The sequence below is a fragment of the Cupressus sempervirens genome, chromosome 4 (genome assembly GCF_028749045.1).
Source record: "Cupressus sempervirens isolate cs-2001-9-10 chromosome 4, ASM2874904v1, whole genome shotgun sequence".
Lineage (NCBI taxonomy): Eukaryota > Viridiplantae > Streptophyta > Pinopsida > Cupressales > Cupressaceae > Cupressus > Cupressus sempervirens.
The window spans coordinates 881,324,858-881,347,227 of NC_143121.1; the positions used below are offsets into that span (position 1 = coordinate 881,324,858).

The window sequence follows — 22,370 nt, forward strand, 5'->3', positions numbered from 1 at the left end:
TCGTTAGGATTGAGAGACAAAGAAATTCACCAGATATGTCTGAGATTATGACAAAGGTTCTTGAAAGGCATGAAAGCAACAAGGGCAGATATGAAATTTGTTAACATAAATTGCAGAGGCATCAAATCGAAATACTCCTAATACATAAGCAGTTCAGACTGACACAATCCCGAGCATGGCAGTATTGTCACTTCCCTAAGCATTGAAATTGTGAAAGGACCTCAACTGTTGAAGAATAGGATGCAGCGAACTCCACCTGTATTGATGCAATGGAGCGGAGTAGTCTATGCACAGATTTCATCCAATGAGCAAAATGTCATTCACAATGTTGAAAAGTTCAAATACTAGTTTAACCATGAGGATGTAGTAAACAATATCAAAAAAGGTTATATTCCAAGGGCGGAAGTATATAGTTGAATCACAGACATGAAGACTTTATTCACCGTTCTCACCCAGCCTCACCATTCACTTCTCGGCAGCCAAAGGCATACAGTGTTGGGCATCCTGACAGCACATTGAAGACAAAAGTAGCGTGGAAGGCCAGAAACAAAGAGCCAGTCAATATTAAGAGCCACCAAATTGGAATAACTTGAAATTATCAGTGGGTCGAGTATGCGTTAATGGTGAAGTCCAAGACGGAGAGCACTTTTTGAAGCGCATAAAATCATTGTTAAAAAATGGATGGACAAAGTTATTTGCCACAAAAGGAAGTAATATTGAGGTTGCATTAGAAAATAATTGAAGGAATAAAGATTAATGTGCCAATAAAGTCCAATAATAATTATTAGGCAAATTGTTGGTGCCCGTAAGCCATTAGAAAAGTGCAACTATATTTTAAGACAAGGAGCCCGGGGATTGTGTTTATGGTAATTAAAAGAAGCGATTATTATCTTGAGGAAGTATGATTTTATTTGATAAGTCATAAAGTTAAAGTTGAAGAGGATTATTAACTTTTGAAAAGGTCTAAAGATGAAACTAATCGGTGCAATTTATTTCTGAAGGGGTATAAGTTTTGATTTTAAAAAGTCATAACTTTAGAATAGGAAGATATAAATAGAAGATGTATTTTAGAACAATAGTCATCATCGGAACAATTACATTCATAAAATCTAAAGGAGTATTTTTATTTTATTATTGTAAGGAGGGATAAGGGCTACATTATGATTTTGTAATAAAAAGTCCATTATTTTATTTTTTAAATAAAATAAAATGTCTCTTGTTTATCTTTAAAGGCGTGGAGATTTAAACTGCGGGCGAATTGTCCTTCATAATTATATTTTTAGAATTATGTATATGATTTTGATATCGGATAAGTGGACATGGTCAATTAGCATTTTAGATTTGATCATCTTTGGTGTTGTGAAATATTAAATTGTTTTCGTACCTTTGACCAGTTTGTCTCCTTGCAGAGTTAAAATTCAATCTGGACTAATATAAAATTGCATTATAATTGGTCTATCGCATTTGGATTATTAAAATTATTGGCAGTATAAATGCATTGAACATTATGAAGTTGTATGTAAAAATTTACCGAAGTTGACTCTATCGCCCGGATGAGCAGAGGCACTGGTCTTTTTATTGAAGTCAGAAAATCTATATATTTCTTCTACAAGCATCAATTCCATTATTTACAATGTTTATACAAAACATTCAATTATCAAGTATTCAACATCCAGTTTCAATCATCAAGTTCGAGGGCCTTGCCAGTCGAAGAACTCCAAGTTTAAATTCGCTATAGAAAAACCTTGAACCGGACAGCCAGTGTTTAAGGTGAAGGTTAACCCACCTGGGTGTAGTGGAGCCCAAAGTGCAGGGGAATCTAAGCGATTTCCGTTCGTTGGCCAAAAATTTGATTGAGAAATCCTATCAGACAAGTGGCAAGCTCTTGGATTTCCAAACTACAGTTTTGGGAACCAACAGGAGTAATGAGCTCGACAGGCATCCTTGGGTAAAGAGAGTTTCTGAGGAAGTAACTAGAGGTCCTGACTTTCCAGGATCGATGTTCAAAGGGAGAAATTTTGAGATGCAATCCTTTGTGGATGATATCTTCTCTATGAAGAGAAGTTCTAAGAGAAACTCTTTATAACGCGTTCTCTTCTATGAGAGAAATATGAGGTGAAAACTCTTTGTACTACTCTATGACTGGGTTCATGGTTGTTATTATCACACACATGATATGTAATGAAAGGTGATGATCTTTCACTGACATATATAAACAGAAGATAACCATTACAAGTTGACGATCTGGTAGACCTGTTATCGTGGTTCTTTGGGCTAGATTTTGCCGGACACCATGATAACGAATAGACAAAAGGTAATCTTTGTAAGATGACGATCTTGCAAATGATGGGCCTGTTATCATGAAGATTCTAGATATTGCTTTGAACAATTAGAGATCATTGATAACGAATGCATTATGATTACTCTAGATATTAATTCGAACAGTTAGAGATCATAATATATGTTATGATAGTGTTTATAACATTGTGATCGTAGTTATTTGACAAGTCACTATTTCAGAGTGTTAAAGTCAAATAATATGTTGTGGATAGATATCCTTGGTAATAATATCTCATAAAATGTTTTTGTCACTTCTCCCTTGCTAAGAGGGAGTGTTGAAGTATAGCATCAGTCAAGATGATATACTCATTACATTGAGTATTTGTATTCATGGTTTATATGAACATTGTTTTATGTCTCATATTATATATATAGACGTCTATGTATTCATAAATTACTTTGCTTAGCTAATTGGGCTCTTATGATCAGAAGAGACTATTGTGTTATGAAGTTCTTGAATGTAATTGTTTCACCACCACATGTCTCTATGGGACATGACTTTGTTATAGCCTCTATCGGATTGATTTTATTAGAGCTACCTCATTGATGATAAATTATTCTTAAGATAAGTATCTTATATATATAATATATATTATATTATTATTCTTACGATAAGTATCTTATATATAATAAATCATCAATTACAATGGCCATGATTCTACATTTGCAGAAACGATCTTAGTTACTATAACAATAATGCCCCTGACAAGATGCGCTTGATCAAGCAAAACTGAATATGGTTCTATTTCAAGAAACAAAGATTAAAAGTGAGGATATGAAAGGTGTAAAAAAGAAGTTTGAGAAATGGCAAAGTGAATGGGTTGCTGCAGAAGGAGCATCAGGGGGCATAAGTGTCTTATGGAAGGAGGATTCAGTGGCTGGGGTTGTAATGCAGAAGGAAAAAAATTGGCAATGAATCAAGGTAAGTTCAAAACAACTGAGGTCTGATTTCAACATTGTCAATGTGTATGGCCCAATTTGGAGTAGTGATAAAAGAGAGTTATGGAAATCTCTAACAGAAGTTTTAGAAATTCTACAAGATGAAATCACATTTTTGGGAGGAGATTTCAATGCTATTCTTTGCCCTGAGGAGAAAAGAGGGGGAATGGGCTGGAGAACATTCAAACAGGAGGATTTTTCAACTTTTGTGACTAATAATGGTGTAGTGAACATTCCTTTTAAGCAAGGGGAATTTACTTGGAATAATAGAAGACCAGGATTTGTGAATATCGCTGAAAAGTTGGATAGGTTCCTTTTAGGGGGTGATTGGACACAGATGGAGTGGATGGTAGATGCTGAAATCCTACCTATTCATGGATCTGACCACTTTCCAATTAGTTTGAGAATTCAAGAAGAGTGCTCTCCTAATAGATGTTCGTTCAAATTTGAAGCAATGTGGATGAGAGCGGACGGTTTTAAGGAGACGGTAGAACAGTGGTGGAGAGAGGCCCCTATCTAGGAAGGAAACAAGGCTTTCAAAAAAATTAAAAAGCTACAGCATATAAAAGGAAAGTTAAAGGTCTAGAACAGGGAATGTTTCCAAAACATTTTTAGGAAAAAAGAAGAGCTGAAAGGGTCTTTGAAAAATTTAAATGAGAAGATCATTCAACAAGGAATGAATGAGGAGGACTTCCAAGAAGAAAAGAAGCTGAAAACAGAATATGAAGAAATTCTAAGAAGAGAATAAGTGTTTTGGAGGCAAAAATCAAAAGAAACATGGCTAAAAGAAGGTGATAGGAATACAAAGTTTCTCGACAATTCAGTTAAAGTCAGAAGAGCTCATAATAAGATTTTCTCCATAAAAAATGCGGATGGTTAGTGGTAAATGATCCAAAGGTGATTAAGAGAGGCTGTAATTTTTTTCAAGGAAAGAGGAAGGCTAGAGGAGGAGAGCAAGGCCTTAGAAGAGGAGGTTTTGGAGCGTGTCCCGGAGTGTGTTACAGAGATGCAGAATGCAATGTTGAATGCAACAGTGACTATAGAAGACGTGAAAAAGGCTTTTTGGGGATTAGGTAAGGAAAAAAGGCCTAAGGCCGGATGGCTTCACAGAATGTTTTTTTTAAGACTCATGTGGGATTGCATAGGGGGTGAAGTGTGGGAAATGGTTGAGGAATCTAGGTGTGGGGGTTTTGTTTTGAAAGACATCAACAATACTTTCATTGCTCTAGTGCCAAAGAAAGAGGAATGTAGGACTTTCAAGGATTTCAGACCTATTTCTTTGTGCAATATTTTGTATAAAATCATCTCAAAGGTGATTGCAAATAGGTTAAAGCTGGTCCTAAATGATGTCATTTCAAAGGAACGGAGTGGTTTTGCTCCAGGTAGATCTATTTTTTAAGGGGCGATAATAGCCCATGAAATGATCCATTCTATAAGAGTAAAGAAACTTAGTAAAATGATGGTGAAATTGGATATAAGGAGGGCCTATGATGAGGTTAAGAGGGAGTTTTTGTTTAAAATTTTGAAAAACATTGGTTTCACTGAGGAATGGGTTAGATGGGTTAAAGGTTGTTTAGGTTCTGTTAGATTTTCAGTTCTGGTGAATGGTAGTCGCCAAGGCTTCTTTGAGTTAGAAAAAGGCATAAGACAAGGGGATCCATTATCCCTGTTTCTTTTTATTATTTTAGAAGAAGTTTTGGGGAGATTGATTTGAGAAAATAGAGTTGGGAGTCTGTGGAAAGGAGTTAGTGGCAAGAGAAGTGGACCCTATCTCTCATCTTCAGTTTGTGGATGACACCTTTCTTATAGGGGAAGCTTCAAAGCAGGAAGCAAGATTGATGAAAAAGGTGTTAGAAATTTATAGGCAAGTTTTAGGGCAAAAAATAAATTGGGTAAAACCAAAAATATTCTTTTTCAATACTCCTATAAATTAGAGTGACCATAGGCAGAAATCTAAACACTAAGCAAGGTTTACTTCCAAGTAGGTATTTGGGGATCCCATTGTTTCAAGGAAGAAACAAAAGTTATGTATGGAAGGATTTGGCTGAAAAGTGTTTTAGAAAAATGGAAGGATGGAAGGGTAAATGGTTGTCTTCGGCAAGGAGAATCCTAATGCTAAAATCTGTTGTCTCTGCAATGCCTATTTTTTCAATGATGTGCCTAAAAATTCCAAAAAAGGTAATTAATATGGTGGAAAAATAGATGCGGAGATTCTGCTGGAGTGGAGCAAGCGACTGTAAAAAATGGTCGTTATCAAAGTGGGAAAAAGTTTGCAAACCAAAAAAATATGGACGAGCTGGAATTAGAAATTGGAATACTATGACTACTGCCTTAGGAACAAAATTAGTCTGGCAAATGGCAAGTGATGCTGATCATATTTGGACAAAAATTCTAAAGGCAAAATACCCAGATTCAAATGAGGACATAAGGATTTTAACAATCCAAAACCCGTTGAAAGGGTCAACAATTTGGAATTTTATTTTATCTTGCAAACATGTTATTACAGACCATATTTCATGGGTAATAGGAGATGTTAATCAAGCAAATTTTTGGGAGGATTCATAAAATGGTTATAAAACTTTAGATGAAGAATGTCAGGATAGAGAGTTGAAACAATAACTTTGTGAGTTGTGGGGAAGGAGTGTAAGGGATTATGTCTATGAAATGGATGGGATCCTTGGCAAAGTGTGGGAATGGAAGGATTGGAGGGTTGAAGGCCTATCACAGAGGCAGTAACAATCTCTAAAGGAGATTTTTGCCCAAAGGAAAGTCTACATTATTGACAAAAGGGATGAGATAAGCTAGTGTGCAACAACGTCAGGGAAGTTCTTAGTGAAACTTGGTTATGAATTAATTGAAAACAAAGATGAGGTTTGCTTTGAAGCAGGGGATTTGTGCTAGAATAAAGAAATATTACCTAAGGTTGGAACTTTCTCTTCGTTAGCTATCCAAGGAAGCATATTGACAAGGGATAGGAGATATGGATTTCAGGGACCAACAAAGTGTGTTATGTGTGGGAGAGAGGAAGAAAGTGTTGACCATCTATTGCTAAATTGTAATAATGCAACTAGATGTTGGAGTTATATTCAAGGGAAATTGGGATGGTTTGGACTGTGGTGCCCCTCTCTTATGGCTTTTTTCCTGTCATGGCCTAGGATGAGTAGGAGAAATATGCTTGAATGTGTGTGGAGGGTAGTTCCTTCAATAGTTATATGGGAGGTGTGGAAGGAGAGAAATAGGAGGATTTTCCAAGAAGTGACAGAAACTTTGGACCAGCTCTTGCAAAGGATTGACCACTCGATAGAAGAAGTTGTTAGTGCTGCTTTGTTTAGGAAAAAATTGTTAAAGAATGTGTTTATGAGGTGTGATAGAGCTATTCAGAAGGAATGGCCTGGGATCAAAATTGGACAAGCTGGAGCGCAAAGGAAGATGTTTTCAAAGATGAATAAGAGGGAAAATGCAAGGTGGGAAGCTCAGAGAGAAGGTTGGATTAAAGTAAATTTTGATGGGGCGGCCAAGGGCAATCCAAGAAAATCAGGGGTTGGATGCATAGTTAGAGATTATTTAGGGGAGATAGTGACCTTTGGTGCAAAACGACTTTTGGATGGCACGAATAATGAAGCCGAATTTCAAGCTGCACTATTGGCAATTCAATGTGCAAAGAAGGTGGGCGGAGTTAAGGTGATTTTTGAAGGTGAGTCTATGGTAGTAGTGCAGGCATTACGAAACAACATGATCTTAGCTTGGCACTTATGTAATATTTTGTTTTGTATCAAAGAAGAGTTAAAAGCACTGGAGGATTTTAAAATCTGCCATGTTTATCAAGAGGTCAATCGAGAAGCGGACCAACTTTCAGAATGGGTGGCAAAATTTTTGGCAAAGGGAGTGTTTAGTTTTGAATGGTGTCACCGTTGGGAAGGAGTTCAGGATAATGATTAAGGCAAAAGTGAAAAACTTTTTATTTATGAGGTAAGTGGGTGATAGGAAAATGATGCCAAAAAGGACTGTCAACAAAAGTAAGTTTTTGGATTTGGAAGATTTGTAATTAATGTTCACATGATGAAAGGCTGTGCAAATACCAAAGGAAAAAATGATGATTTTTAGTGGTGACTTGAAAGAAGCGTAAAGTGAAACTAATGACAGGCTATAAAGAAAGTAGTTTGAAAAGGAATTTTTAACAAGCTGAATAGTAAATTACAATTTTGGTGAAAGTGACAAAAAAGAGTGAAAGGATGGAGGTTACCTTTACTTTCAAAATGCGAAGACAGCAAAAGGCTCTGTTTGGCCCAGTTCATAACCAGAGGTTGAAGTTGCTGCTGAAATGTCCAATACAAGGAGTGGTGGAAGCTATAAAGGAAACGGTGGGAAAATTGTTTCAAAACTCAACCCACCATTGGCAATGGTGATGGCTTAGTGTCTGGAATTGGAATTTCCAGAAAGGGAAGTTGAATGGGTAATGACAATGCTTTTCCCTAAGGAATTGATAGTCAAGATTGATTCCCTATTGGAGTGGGCGTGACCGGGACAGGGGTTTGATTATGATGAATGTTTTGAAAACATAAAGGAGGGGCAGGCTTGAGGGAAATTTGGGCTTGTTTGGCGGCCAACAAGGGTGGATAAAGAAGCCTACAAAGTCAAGATTAAGGTGGCGTGGCAACGGATGGTGGAGGAAATTAGAACTTTCAAGGAGAGGCAGGGAAGGAAGGTGACGGGATTCCTTATGACCCATCCAAAGCAATGGAGAAGTGCAGGAAATAGAAGGACGCATCGAGTTGTGAGAGTTTGATTCCTAGTGAGGGTGGAAGATTGAAATAAAGAGTTGATGGTTTTTGAAATTTTTCTGTTTTTCACTAAGAAAGCCAGTAGAAGAAAAGGGAATTTCATTTTTTGCAAATGAACAACACAAAAACCAGGCAGATTTGGCTAAGCCTCAATTTTGAGCAGAGCTCGACTATGGGCAGAAAAAAAGATAATGGAGGAGTTGGTGTAATGTTTGAATAGAGGACGGATATGGGAAAGGAAGGTAGGATAATCAACGGAGCTCCAAGGGGGGATTCGCATCACAAGAAGTTTGCAAGTGTCACTTAGAAGGAAAGAAATGGCATATGGCATTGATGATTAATGGCCTTTTTGTAAAGTAATCGGGTAAAGGTTTTATGTAAAGATGTATAGCTTGTAAAAAGGGGCAATAGTTGATTATAGCGAAAATGATTAGTAGAATGTAGGCAAATGTTATAAGTATGTCATAAGTTGTTATAAGTGTAAAGGAATGGTAAGGCTAACTAAGAAAGTCTATGTTTATGTTGATGTAAAAATCCTTTATTTTAATAAAATGATAAATTATTATTGACCAAAAAAAAAAGGATTCCAAATCAAAACAAGGATACAAGCTTGGAGTAGTAGAGTGTTAACCAAATACAGATTCTAATAAACTGATGGTGAATTAATGGAGGGAATTGAAACAGGGATGCATCCTCATGGAACACTGGTTATATATTAATATATAATTACATATATTAACATATATAATATTATAGAGAGAGAGAGAGACTTTTTTTTATTGACTAAGTTGAACCAAAAAAGTTTTTGTTGGATCTGCAAACTATAATTGCAAACCCAAACCAGGCCCTCAACTAACTTCAGCAACATAGATCTATGTGAAAGGAGGCTTGCTTGGACCTCATCTCCAACCTCTGAGGTGGATATACAAGTAGGCCTGTATCAACAATTATGAGGTTCAATTTCACATAGTTTTCAAGACCTTGCTTAGTCCTGTAACATCTTGTAATTTAAACATCTATAGAAAACTGAATTGCAGAAATGTTGAGAGTTTAGACGATGTGCAATTCATTTTACTGACCAATGTAGACCACACCATAACCATATTGGAGCATCCTGTTAGTTTGTGGTGACTAATCAAGGAAGTACCATACACTCTCCATAATTCCTCGGCGGATTCTATCAGCAATTTTTGGGTCGACATGTTGTAACTTGTAACTAACAATTACCCTAAAGCAGCAAAAATCTTGTATAAAATGGCTTAGGGTTAAGGATTTCATAAGGGTGTGATGCGATAATAGCTTCTAGCGGCGGTATTTAAGTTGTAAGGGATTACAGATTATAATCAAGTTGTAATCACTGGATAATAAAAATATTGTACTCACTGTTTGGTGGACGTAGCCCAGGGATTAGGTGAACCGCGTTAAATCTTTGTGTCTTGTGTTATCTTCTATGTGCATTATTTTTTTCTATTATTGAATATATTTGCATGTAATTGTTATTTCTGTTTTTTTTAAATTCTAACACATCCAATTCTAAAATGATGCAATGCTATCACTCTAGTATTATGCAAGAATTATATAAATAATATTATTTAATAATATGACTTCAAATCAATATTATAAATATTTAATGGAAGGATTTTGACATGCATATAATGAAAATACAAAAGACACTGTACTTACGTTGGCAGAGTAGAAGCCTTTTTCCGTAGGCGTTGAATGAAGCGTCCATTGTGGAAACTACGTCCAGCCACATCTGCATGGTGTCCTTCTAATGGATAAGAGACTCTGGTATGTTTTCCTTCCTTAAACAACCCATATCCCAGTACACGTTGGGCGTCAATTCCTTCAACACAATCTACAAATGAAAAAAATTATAAGAGTAAATATTAGATAATGATAGAATCCAAACAATGCACAACTCGTCCCAAGCCCGTATAACAAATAGGAATATCGGCATCAGTTGCATGCAATAGGGAAAACTACATTTCATATAGGCCTATAAAAAATCTTCCAAATATTCATTTAGGGCAGATAAAATTTCCTTGATAATATCGTCTCATAAAAAAGGTCCCAATAGCATGGAAATGAAATCAAACACTCAAATAGTTAAAAAAGGATCCTCTTCATTTTGCAGAAACCTGCTGCCAACCTAAAACATGGAGAGAAGTCACAAGCTCTATAAAATAATAGATCCAAATGATATACCTTCGAGACCAAGCTCAACAAGTTTCAAGTAACCGCCTGGCTGTAAGAGTTCCCCTACAATTCTATCAGGTTCAGTCAAATCTCTCTCGAGAAGATGAATATGTCTTCCATCCTGCATTTCATTGGATAGCAAAAAATGAGAAAGCATCACAAAAACCAGCATTCCATCAATATCTGTATCAATGCTCTCAACTAATTCAACCCTCCCAAAAATGTTTTACAGTTTTGCATTTTCACTAAAATGTATGCAAAATTTCCATCTTTCTTAAATTTTACTTTAATGTTGTCTAGTAGCTAGGTATGTCAAAGATATAATTAATCAATAGAAAGCTCATTTTACAAAAATGCAAATGTGATGTATCATGAAACAGATATAACAAGGATATATGGCATAGCTCACTACATGGATACAGAAATTAATTTAAAAACTCTTTATCCGGCACAATGTCCAGCTAGAGAAAAACATGAGTTGTACGCCAAAGAATGTTCCATAAACTTTATAAATTTGATTTAGTTCCAATTTCCAGAAAAAATGATCTAGAGGATCCTGAGAAATTTGAAATAAATTTAGCCAAATAGATGTTGCTCACTTTTTGGGTGCTATGAAGAGTCTCAAAGTAGACGAATCCTATAACTATTTATGCATGTATTATCAGGAGTATTTTGTTATTCATATTGGATAGAGCAAATTCATTTTTTGGAATCAATTCTCACTCTTGCATGTCTGCGACTAAAAGAAAGAGTGAATGGTTAATGCCCCCATAGGGCCAAACTTTGTTTCCTTAAAAGATGAGTGAAAGTGTCATTATTTCTTATAGGGTATTTTTCACCTAATTTTCCACAAATATTTCAATTTTTCTATTTTTAATTTTTTCAAATACGAAAAATTAATGTAAAATATCCAAAAATAATTATTTTGATAGATTGAGCATATATGCATGCTTACTATTCTACAGTTGTGAGAACTATTATTCAGAAATTTTTCACAATGAAACGTGTTACAAAATCTACAAAACTTTTGCAAAGGTAATTCAGAAATGCGTCAACAATAACCTGATCTCAAATGTTTACCGAAAAGTGCAAACACCAATCACCCACACTGCCTTCTGTGCTGTTGCTTTAAGGACATAAAGGATATTTTTAGATTGAACAACTAGTCTTGCTATTTCTCTTCTGAAGAATGGGGACATCAATAACCCATCCGACTATAGAACCATTATGAAAACCCATTTGTCTGCAAAGCTATTTAAGAGTATGATAGAAAACAAAATTAGCAAGTGGACAGAAAAAACGACAAATTGTCATGTCCCCACTCTAGCTCAGTCTAGCAGAGACATGTAAGTCAGCTTATTATGGGGTCTTGTAGGCTGACAGGGTTGGATAGAGACCCAGTATGGTTATTCAGTGTTGGGGACTTGTTGTTCTGGCGGTTATTGATCAGTTGGAAGACGTTCCTTGTTTTTAGGAGATAGTTCCTACATTTATGGGGTTCATTCCTACTTTTTAGGAGGTATGATCATGCACAAGGTTGGGTTTCCATGAGTTTGCTCTTTGGGTTCAATTTCAGAGGGATAGAGCTTGTTTCCTAAATTTTAGGAGCATCCCTAGATTTTAGGGATGAGACTGCCAGTGGATCCTTGATTTTCGACTTCAATCACAGACAAGTGACCGGATGATTTTATGGTTTGTGATGTCAGTTGGGCATTTTGTAGCTATTTGGGTTATATTTTTAGTATTTCCTAAGTTAGCATTTAATAATTAAATAAGGCTAAGTTAATAGCCATTTTGGAGTAATAAAGGGTTTTTGACCTCATCTAGATGCGTACCCCTTGGTGTAATAGCTCGTTGGAAAGGTCTTGAACTTTTCTAAATCTTTCTCTTTGGTCTCAGGGCGATTCAGTGAACAGATTTATTTCTATGGAGAAAAAGGTCATTTTCTAGTAACATGGCCACTTTAAAATAAGACTTAAATCACTTTTGTAACCCAACGCCTTTTGGAGTCACTTTAGGGTTCAATTTGCTTTGGAAGGGGTTCTAAGGAGATGGAGGTGCCATTCCTCAAGATATCTTATGCATTTTAAAACTTGTTTACAAATTTGCTCTGCTTGGGCGATTTTATTCTAGGACGCAAACCCCAGGGTATTTACTGGCTGGGACGTAACCCTCAGCAATATTTGGTCTAGGAATTTTCAGTGGTATCAGCTATTATCAAGGAAGGAGGATGCCATTTCAGCTTGGGCCTGCAGTATTGTTTAGTTGGGCGCAATTATTGGTACATGGGAAAGTGAGCCTTGCAGCAGTAGCCGCCATTTGCAGCACTTTGAAATATAGAGAGTCGGTTAATCAGCAGCAGACGTATGCATGTTCACAGCCCTTTTTCATCAACCAGTTTTGGCATCATTGTTAGGGGAAATGTACTGGATCCTTTATTTGGCTCTATAATTCAAAGATCTGCCTAGTACAATTTGTATCAACTCTGATTTTACTGCATATTGTTATTTATTTTCAGACTCTTTTCATATCATTTGCTCCTTCTCATTTCTATGTTGAATAATCATCAAAAACGCAAAAACAAACAAACTCTTCTACATTTCCGTCTAGTTCTGCAAGAAAACTTTAATAAACAGGAAAAACAAAATTAAAAGAAAAAAATATAATAAAGCTACAGCAGATTAACAACAGAGATCCATCAGGGATCTTTCAGTGGTATCAGAGCCTACATCTTGCCAGCCTGTAGGGTTTGTGAGAAATTGTCACAACAGATTTTGGCATCTGGGTATTGGATAAAAAGTTTTGATAAATCATTTCGGCATCTGGGTAGTTACTAGTTGGTGAATTGAATACAAATCTATGCATCCTGGTGGAGAAATACACAGGTTCTACGAGCACAGGAGAAACCAGTGGCAAGCAAAGGCCACTAGAGACACACAGATACCAACTATGGGTGAGGCACAGGCTGCTGCTGGCAACAGCATGCCTACAGAGGCAAAAGAAAGAGAGATGGTGCGGACCCTATTCACTACTCAGCCCAGGATCGCTCAGGCTTTAGACAGATTACAGGATACCTTGGAGCGTTTGGAGATTGGTGGACACAGAGGCAGGCAAAGTAGATCAGTTTCAGTGGCTAGCAGTCAGCACAGCCATCAGTCCCATTCTTCAGTTGGGAGCTCCCTTCATTCCAGTAGGAGGCATCGCCATCGTACACCTACTACAAATAGGCCATTGCTTCCCCAATTCATACCAGGTGAACGGCCAATGTAGGTGGAACCACCAGAAGTGGGGTTTCAAGAGTCAGTTTTGGCAGCCACAGCTGAGTGGAGAGCTCTACCTCCTGAGGTTACGGACGTCTTCCCTCTTCCCTAGTATTGTGCACAGCGTAGAGATACAACCAAGTTCAAGGGAGATTATGGTAATAGACTACCACAGCAACAGCAGAATTATGACCTCAATAGAGCTACTGGGAAGATTACATTGGCCCCATATAACGGCTCAGGAGACACTAGCGCACAAGCTTGGGTCCACGAGCTGGACATATACCTTTCATTGAGGCCCATGCCTGAGCATGAGGCTATTCAGTTTGTTGTGTTGCATTTAGAGGGGATTGCCTATGATTGGTGGCACCATGGATTGGTCACCCAAGATCATGCCTTAGTTCACTCCTATGCTGAGTTCACCGAGCGACTCATTGCACGGTTTGATCGTAAGGATATAGAACTTTATTACAGGGAGTTGGCTCACCTTAAACAAACTGGTCATGCAGAAGCCTATATTAATGAGTTCCAGCATATTGCATTTATGGTACCTGATATACCCCAGAAACGTAGTGTGATGTTGTTCATTGAGAGTTTGCAGGATAGGCTAAAAGGGTTGGTACATGCTTTCCAACCAGCTACTCTTAAGGAGGCTATTGATGTGACATTGAGACTGGATACTGTTCCCACTTCTTATCAGGCAAATAAGAAACCATTTAGAGATTCACGGCCTGCACAGAAGGCCAATACGTCACAGAACAAAGGAGGGTCCTCATCTAAAACTCCTTGGATGAATCAGGAGACGAGGAATGAATTGAGGAGGAAAAAGTTGTGTTTTCCTACAAAGAACCATGGGAACCAAGACACCATTGCATGGGTAAAGGAAAGGTTCATTTGATTGAGGTGACTTCTAAGTTAGGGGATGAGGAGGTTCCTGATACTGATATTGAGGATAATACAAAGGATGTTGAGCAGTTTCAGACACACTTAGAGTTAGACACCCCTGAGCCTGTGGCATCAACTAAAGTAGCTATGGCTACCCTCTCCAGTTATCCTAAGTTTCATGCCTTCTGGTTGAAAGGTACACTTAAGGGTAAGCAGATCACCAGTTTGGTAGACACAAGTGCTACGCATAACTTTATTGATCAGAATTTAGTTGAGAGGCGTGCCTTACAGTACGAGGAGTTTGGTGGTTTTGGAGTGAAGGTGGCTGATGGTGCCGTCTTGGGTTGTACCAAGCGGATTCCACAACTTAGTATTCAGATGGGAGATTATACTTTGACTGATGACTTCTATGTGCTTCCCATAGAAGATTATGATGTGGTTTTGGGCATACAATGGTTACAAGGTATTGGGCATTACATTATTGATCACCACCGTATGCAGTTAGAGTTTCTTTCTGGTGGGCAGAAGGTGATTTTGAGGGCGCCATCGGATGGTGGACCTAGAGAGGTGACTTCTCGCAAGATGGAGACCATCCTTGGGCATAATGATGTGCTTTCGGCTACACACTATTTGGTTAAATCCAAAACACCCATATCTCAGGATGCCCATGTATTTCATGTAGACATTCAGTCAGTGATGGGTCGTCACGATAGAGTGTTTGGTGATATACCTCCTGGAGTACCACAAGATAGAGGGTTTGAGCATGGTATAGAGTTGGAGGATGGAGCGAAGCCAGTGATTACTACCCCATACCATCATCCTAGAGCCTATAAGGATGAAATTGAGAAGACTATTCATGAGCTATTGGACATGGGTTTCATTCGGCCTAGTTCCAACCCCTTTGCTTCTTCTATAGTGCTGGTTAAGAAGAAGGATGGGACTCTACGGATGTGTGTAGACTATAGAGATTTGAACAAGAAGACAATAAAAAACAAATATCCCATTCCGCGCATTGATGAGTTGTTAGATGAGTTACATGGGGCTATCTACTTCTCTAAGATTGATCTTCGTTCAGGCTATCATCAGAAACGTGTACGAGCAGAGGATGTACACAAGACTGCCTTCTGTTGTCACTACGGGCACTATGAGTTTTTGGTAATGCCTTTTGGCCTTACCAATGCACCAGCTACTTTCCAGTCCTGTATGAATCATATCTTCAACAAGCAGTTGAGGAAATCGGTTCTAGTGTTTTTTGACGACATATTGATTTACAGCAGTACTTGGGAGGACCACCTCAGACATCTCGAGGAGGTACTTAGCATAATGGAGAGTCAGTCTCTATTTGCTAAGCTCTCCAAATGTGACTTTGGATTGAGGGAGGTGTTATATTTGGGTCATGTGATCAGTGCTGAGGGGGTGAAGGTGCATGAAGAGAAGATTCAAATGATTTAGAATTGGCCTGTTCCTCGAAACATTACTGAGTTACAAGGATTCCTTGGATTGTGTGCTTATTATTGAAGATTTGTGAAGGGTTTCTCGCAGCTGGCAGCACCTTTGACAGATCTCACTAAGAAAGGGGCTTCCAGATGGACAGAACAAGCACAAGGGGTCTTTGATAGACTCAAAGAGGTTATGAGTACTTGCCCCATTTTGGCACTACCTGATTTCTTGCAGCCATTTGTCCTGGAGTGTGATGCCTCGGGTTTGGGTATAGGAGCAGTGTTGATGCAAAATAGACACCCCATTGCCTATGAGAGCAAGAAGCTGCAAAACAATGAAAATTTGTACTCTACCTATGATAAGAAAATGTTGGCTATTATGCACGCGTTAGCCAAGTTCAGAGAGTATCTTGTTGGCAGCAAATTTGTGTTGAGAACAGACCATAACAATCTGAAGTATTTCCTAAATCAAACAAAGCTCAATGATCGACAACAAAAATGGGTTAGCAAAATTCAAGCTTATGACTTTGATATCGAATTCATAAAGGGGAAGAATAATATTGTGGCTGATGCACTCTCTAGGAAACCTTCATTGGCTGCCCTATGTTCATTGAGCGAGATTTCAACGGATTGGAAGGCTCAACTTTTAGTTGAGTACTCCAAGGATCAGTATGCTCGTGAGATCTTGGAAGGGTTGATACTGGATGACAGATACAATGTGGTAGATGATATTATCTACTACAAAGGCAGGGTTTACCTTGTTCCAGGTTCTCAGTTGAAGGAACAAATTTTGCATGCTCTCCATGATACTCCTACAGCAGGACGCCCAAGATATGGTAAGACTTACAGGGCGGTTCGTGAGACATTCTCTTGGAAGGGTCTCAAAGATGATGTTTTACGCCATGTCCGTGAGTGTATGACTTGTCAGCAGAACAAGTCGGAGCATACCTACCCAGCGGGATTATTGCAGCCATTACCTATACCGAAACAGAAGTGGACGGGGATCTCAATGGATTTCATTACAAGTCTTCCTAGGGTTCCGGGGAAAGATTGCATTTATGTTGTTGTGGATAGGCTAACAAAGTATGCCCACTTCTTTCCAATTGCATTAGATTTTACAGCATCTCAAGTGGCTGAGTTATTCTTCAAAGAGGTGTTTAGACTTCATGGTCTTCCCAAGACCATTGTGAGTAATAGGGACAACAGATTCATGAGTTCCTTCTGGCAGGAACTTTTTAGGCTAGCAGGTACTTTGTTGACACCTAGTACTAGTTACCACCCTCAAACTGATGGGCAGACAGAAATAGTCAACAAGTGGGTTGAGGGATATTTGCGTAACTATGTGTCAAGACAGCAAAAAGCATGGGTGCATTGGTTGCATTTGGGTGAGTATTGTTACAATACTACGCATCATATGTCCATTGGCATGACGCCTTTCAGAGCTCTCTATGGATATGAGGCATTATCTTTCACTGATTTGGCATTTAGTGACAGTAGAGTTCCCTTGGCTCAGGATTGGTTACAGGAGAACCAAGATGTCATGAGATCTCTTAGGGAGAATTTACAGCAGTCCCAAAATCAACAAAAGATGTACGCTGACAGGTACAAGATTGAGAGAGCATTTAAGGTGGATGATATGGTCTTTTTGCGCTTACAACCATATCGGCAGAGCACCCTAAAAAGGGGGGGAGCTGAGAAGCTCAAACCACGTTTTTATGGTCCATACAGGATACTCAAGCGAGTGGGAGAGGTTGCATATGAGGTCAAGTTACCACCTGGCAACAGAATTCATAATGTATTTCATGTATCTTGCCTGAAAAAGGCCCTTGGACAGCATATTACAGTTTCACCCAAGTTACCTCCTATGGATGAGGAAGGTAAATTGATTTTGGTCCCTAATGAGATTCTTGAGGTGAGGGAACGGCGGCTGAGAAGTCGGGTGATTCGAAAGTATTTAGTTCAATGGAGAGATCTTCCCATAGAGGATGCCACCTGGGAGGGTGAGAGCATTTTACAGCATCCAGCATTACAGTTGCTTGTGGGCAAGCATCTCCGAGAGGGGAGGGCTGTCATGTCCCCACTCTAGCTCAGTCTAGCAGAGACATGTGAGTTAGCTTATTATGGGGTCTTGTAGGCTAACAGGGTTGGATAGAGACCCGGTATGGTTATTCAATGTTGGGGACTTGTTGTTCTGGCGGTTATTGATCAGTTGGGAGACGTTCCTTGTTTTTAGGAGATAGTTCCTACATTTATGGGGTTCATTCCTACTTTTTAGGAGGTATGATCATGCACAGGGTTGGGTTTTCTCTTTGGGTTCAGTTTCAGAGGGATAGAGCTTGTTTCCTAAATTTTAGGAGCATCCCTAGATTTTAGGGATGAGACTGCCAGTGGATCCTTGATTTCTGACTTCAATCACAGACAGGTGATCGGATGATTTTATGGTTTGTGATGTCAGTTGGGCATTTTGTAGCTATTTGGGTTATATTTTTAATATTTCCTAAGTTAGCGTTTAATAATTAAATAAGGCTAAGTTAATAGCCATTTTGGAGTAATAAGGGGTTTTTGACCTCATCTGAATACATACCCCTTGGTGTGATAGCTCGTTGGAAAGGTCTTGAACTTTTCTAAATCTTTCTCTTTGGTCTCAGGGCGGTTCAGTGAACGGATTTATTTCTACGGAGAAAAAGGTCATTTTCTAGTAACATGGCCACTTTAAAATAAGACTTAAGTCACTTTTGTAACCCAACGCCTTTTGGAGTCACTTTAGGGTTCGATTTGCTTTGGAAGGGGTTATAAGGAGATGGAGGCACCATTCCTCAAGATAACTTATGCATTTTAAAACTTGTTTACAAATTTGCTCTGCTTGGGCGATTTTATTCTGGGACGCAAACCCCAGGGTATTTACTGGCTAGGACATAACCCTCAGCAGTATTTGGTCTTGGAATTTTCAATGGTATCAGCTATTATCAGGGAAGGAGGACGCCATTTCAGCTTGGGCCTGCAGTATTGTTTAGCTAGGCGCGATTATTGGTACATGGGAAAGTGAGCCTTGCAGCAGTAGCCGCCATTTGCAGCACTTTGAAATATAGAGAGTTGGTTAATCAGCAGCAGAAGTATGCATGTTCACAGCCCTTTTTCATCAGCTAGTTTTGGTGTCATTGTTAGGGGAAATGTACTGGATCCTTTATTTGGCTCTATAATTCAGAGATCTGCCTAGTACAATTTGTATCAACTCTGATTTTAATGCACATTGTTATTTATTTTCAGACTCTTTTCATATCATTTGCTCCTTCTCATTTCTATGTTGAATAATCATAAAAAACGCAAAAACAAACAAACTCTTCTGCATTTCCGTCTAGTTCTGCAAGAAAACTTTAATAAACAGGAAAAACAAAATTAAAAGAAAAATATATAATAAAGCTACAGCAGATTAGCAGCAGAGATCCATCAGGGATCTTTCACAAATGTGCTAAAGGGCAAGCAGGTTTCAGACCTGAGCATTCTACTATTGATCACAGCATAACTTTTAAAGTACATCATTGGAAAAGTTTGGGAGAAGGAGGAGGAAGGATTTTGTTGTTTTGTAGATTTCAGAATAGTGTTTGACACAGTCCCTAGGGACAAACTTTGGCTCAGGTTAGAAGAAATTGGGGTCCCTATTCATCTTAGAGCTGTTGTTCATAGGCTATATGAGGAGGTTAAAAAAAAATCAGAAGTTCAGATGGCATCTCCAAAAGTTTTAGAAGTGATATATGGGTCAAACAAGGGTGCCCATTCTCCCCTACCTTTTTTGGTTTATATAGTGACAAACTTGAAGAGTGGTTAAACTTACAAGAGGGAGAGGGCATTGATTTGGGCGAGTTTGTTACAAGGTTTCTTTTGTATGCAGATGACCTTATTCTGATCTCTAATCCTGCTTGTGACTTACAAAAACTCTTACTTTCCCTTGAGCATTTTTGTAGAATGGTGGGGATGCAAGTTAATATCAGCAAAACTAAAGTGATCATTTTCTCTAATAAAAGAAAACATGACCAACATAAATTTTATTTTGAGAGCAGCATTCTTGAAGAAGTGTCAGATTACAAATACCTCGGAATTGACATCAATAAAAATCTAAGCTGGGAAGGGTGCAAATTTAAGAGAATTTTGGAAGGTTGGAAAGCTTTGTATGTTTTCCAAAATAGATGTAGAGAGGCAGAGATATGGGATTGGAAAACCACCAAAACTCTCTTTGGGGTTTAGTGCTGCCATTTGTTCTCTATGGCTGTGAAGTGTAGGCCAGCGGCACTTCTGATTTACAGTGGAAAGAAATTGATAAAAAGCAAAAACACTTGATCATAAACAAATTAAAAATTAAAAATTCAGTTCCCTATGATATCATGTTGAGTGAGGTAAGGGCCGCTCCTGTTGAAGCAATTGCTATGGTGCGACTGTTGGAATGTGAAGTCATCCATCTAGTCATCTAGTAAGTCGTGTAGGTGGCTTGCCTAAAATAGTAATTTCAACAAGTGTTTAACATGTAGTTGTACGAGCCATACTTGCTAAATTTAGTAAGTGGTCTGTATTTCGAGCGCTGCAACTCAGTTGTTATCTAGAACTCACAGTCATGATTGTTCTTAAATCTTTTGAACACTTATGTAATTGTGCAAATTCCTGAGCAGTAAAAGTTAAGAGATTGGCCCGTGGTTTTTTACTGATATATTTTTACCAAGTTTTTCCACGTAAATATTATGTTGTTTGCTCAATTCTGCAATTTTCTACACTAAGTTATTTTTCATTACAGCGACTTATAAGGTATTTAAAAAGAATTGAGCAAATGCTCGAGGGAAGATAGCCTAAGGTGGTCTATAGTAACACATTCTGCAAAAGATAAACGGTGTGGATTTGTCAAAACAACAAATGGTTTCATAAAATGGGATATTTACATAAATTCATGCCCCATATATAGTAAAGAGATAAAGACTTTTGTTATGAATAAATTATACAAGCGTTCTTGGGAAAAAGGTTTGACAAGAAAGAAAGAAAGAAAGAGCATTATACTGCAGAATTTAATCCCACTCATAACCATCGCCAAAAAGATTACATTGGGGCCAAAATTCTCATTGCTCGGTTAATGATTAACTCTCACCAACTTTGTTGTGAAAACAGGCATTGGAAAAGGCCCAAAGAAGCTTGGGGAAGAAAGAGTGTATTTTCTGCACTTCCAAAAAAGCGAAAACAGAAAAGCATTTGATCTTAGAATGTGACGCATTCAAGGAGAGCAGGGACACTTTTACTACTCTCTTAACAGTGAACTCTTGGATTGATTTTTTCAATAAGGGGATTGTTGAGCAGTTGGGAACACTCATCATCAACTTACACAAGAAAAGGGCAGAAATGTAAAAATCAGTTTGTGAAGTGATCTGTCTCATAGACTATCTTTAGCCTCGTGGTCGATAAAACTAATTTCTTTCTTTTTTTCTACATAAAGGATGCTAAAACTTTGCTTGGATCCATGGCAAGCTTCATAACTCTCTAGTTTGTACTAGAAAAAATATTAGAAGCATTTATTACATCATAAAAAATTACAAAAATAGTCGAGTTAAGAAATCTCGGAAATATATATATATATATATATATAAAAGCTTGTTGAAAATGTCATTTAGAGAAGTAAGCAATCATATCTAAGATGCTTTCGAGGGTCTAGCAAATGCCAGCCAGTGTTGAAAAAAAAAATTCGTCCCCTCAGGGTCTACTGTTAACGTAAATCAAAATATTTTAATTTCCAATCAAATCTTTATTTTTAGTATCTTGCGCTACGCTTGCATATTGCAGTGCCTGGAACCCCTCTTAGCATCTAAATAGGACTTATCCATAAGGAGGTTATCTCAATTTTATATTTAATAATGAAAATCATTACTTTCAATTTTGTACAACTAATTAATACATGCACTCGATCCAAACACTAAAGGCAATCTAAATCAGAGCAATCAAAAATATATAACAAAGCTTTTCAATAAAATTATTGGAAAAGAGAAGAATTGCCTTGCCAAGAGTGTAAGCGAGAGCTGAACCCGCGACGCCTGCTCCAACAATAATGACGTCTGTTTCTTCCTTCCCTTCACTTTCACTAAGTAGGGCGCTCTGAACATACATTGTCAAAGTTGTTGCTCTTGAATTCTTGTTCCTGCGTAGTGTGAGCACCAAAGAAAGAATTGTTCCAAAAAGCAGAGCAAATACTACTGCAACCCCCAAATACTCCATTGAAATTGAAAACCCGGGAGATCGAAATCAACTTCCAACTTCCCGTTAACGAATTAATAAAACCATCGGTTTGTGGTGCAGTGACAGCTAATTGATGTGTGGATGGGATTGACGAAGAAAAAATATCTTCTACGTATTCGAATTAAATGAAACAGGTGAGCTCGAAACCGCTACGCTTTCTGCTTAGAAATGCCTGACAAAAACTGAAAAATATGAATTAATATTAACCGTTAATCCCGAACCAAGTATTTGAGTGTGGGCATGTGCTTTCTTGTCCCTCGACA

At 38.0% G+C, this 22,370-nt stretch overlaps 1 protein-coding gene across 1 annotated transcript in view; it reads right to left on the reverse strand.

Annotated features, from left to right (window-relative positions):
* LOC149564206 (squalene monooxygenase SE1-like) overlaps positions 1-22,115 on the reverse strand; it is a 121,892-nt gene extending 99,777 nt beyond the window's left edge. Inside the window, exons 1-3 of the mRNA XM_089827277.1 lie at positions 21,868-22,115; positions 10,269-10,380; positions 9,744-9,918 (exon numbers count right to left, since the gene is read on the reverse strand). Of these exons, the coding sequence (XP_089683403.1) occupies positions 9,744-9,918; positions 10,269-10,380; positions 21,868-22,086 (506 nt within the window). The 5' untranslated portion in view covers positions 22,087-22,115. The remainder of the gene's footprint in view (positions 1-9,743; positions 9,919-10,268; positions 10,381-21,867) is intronic.
* Between the last annotated feature and the right edge of the window lie 255 nt (positions 22,116-22,370).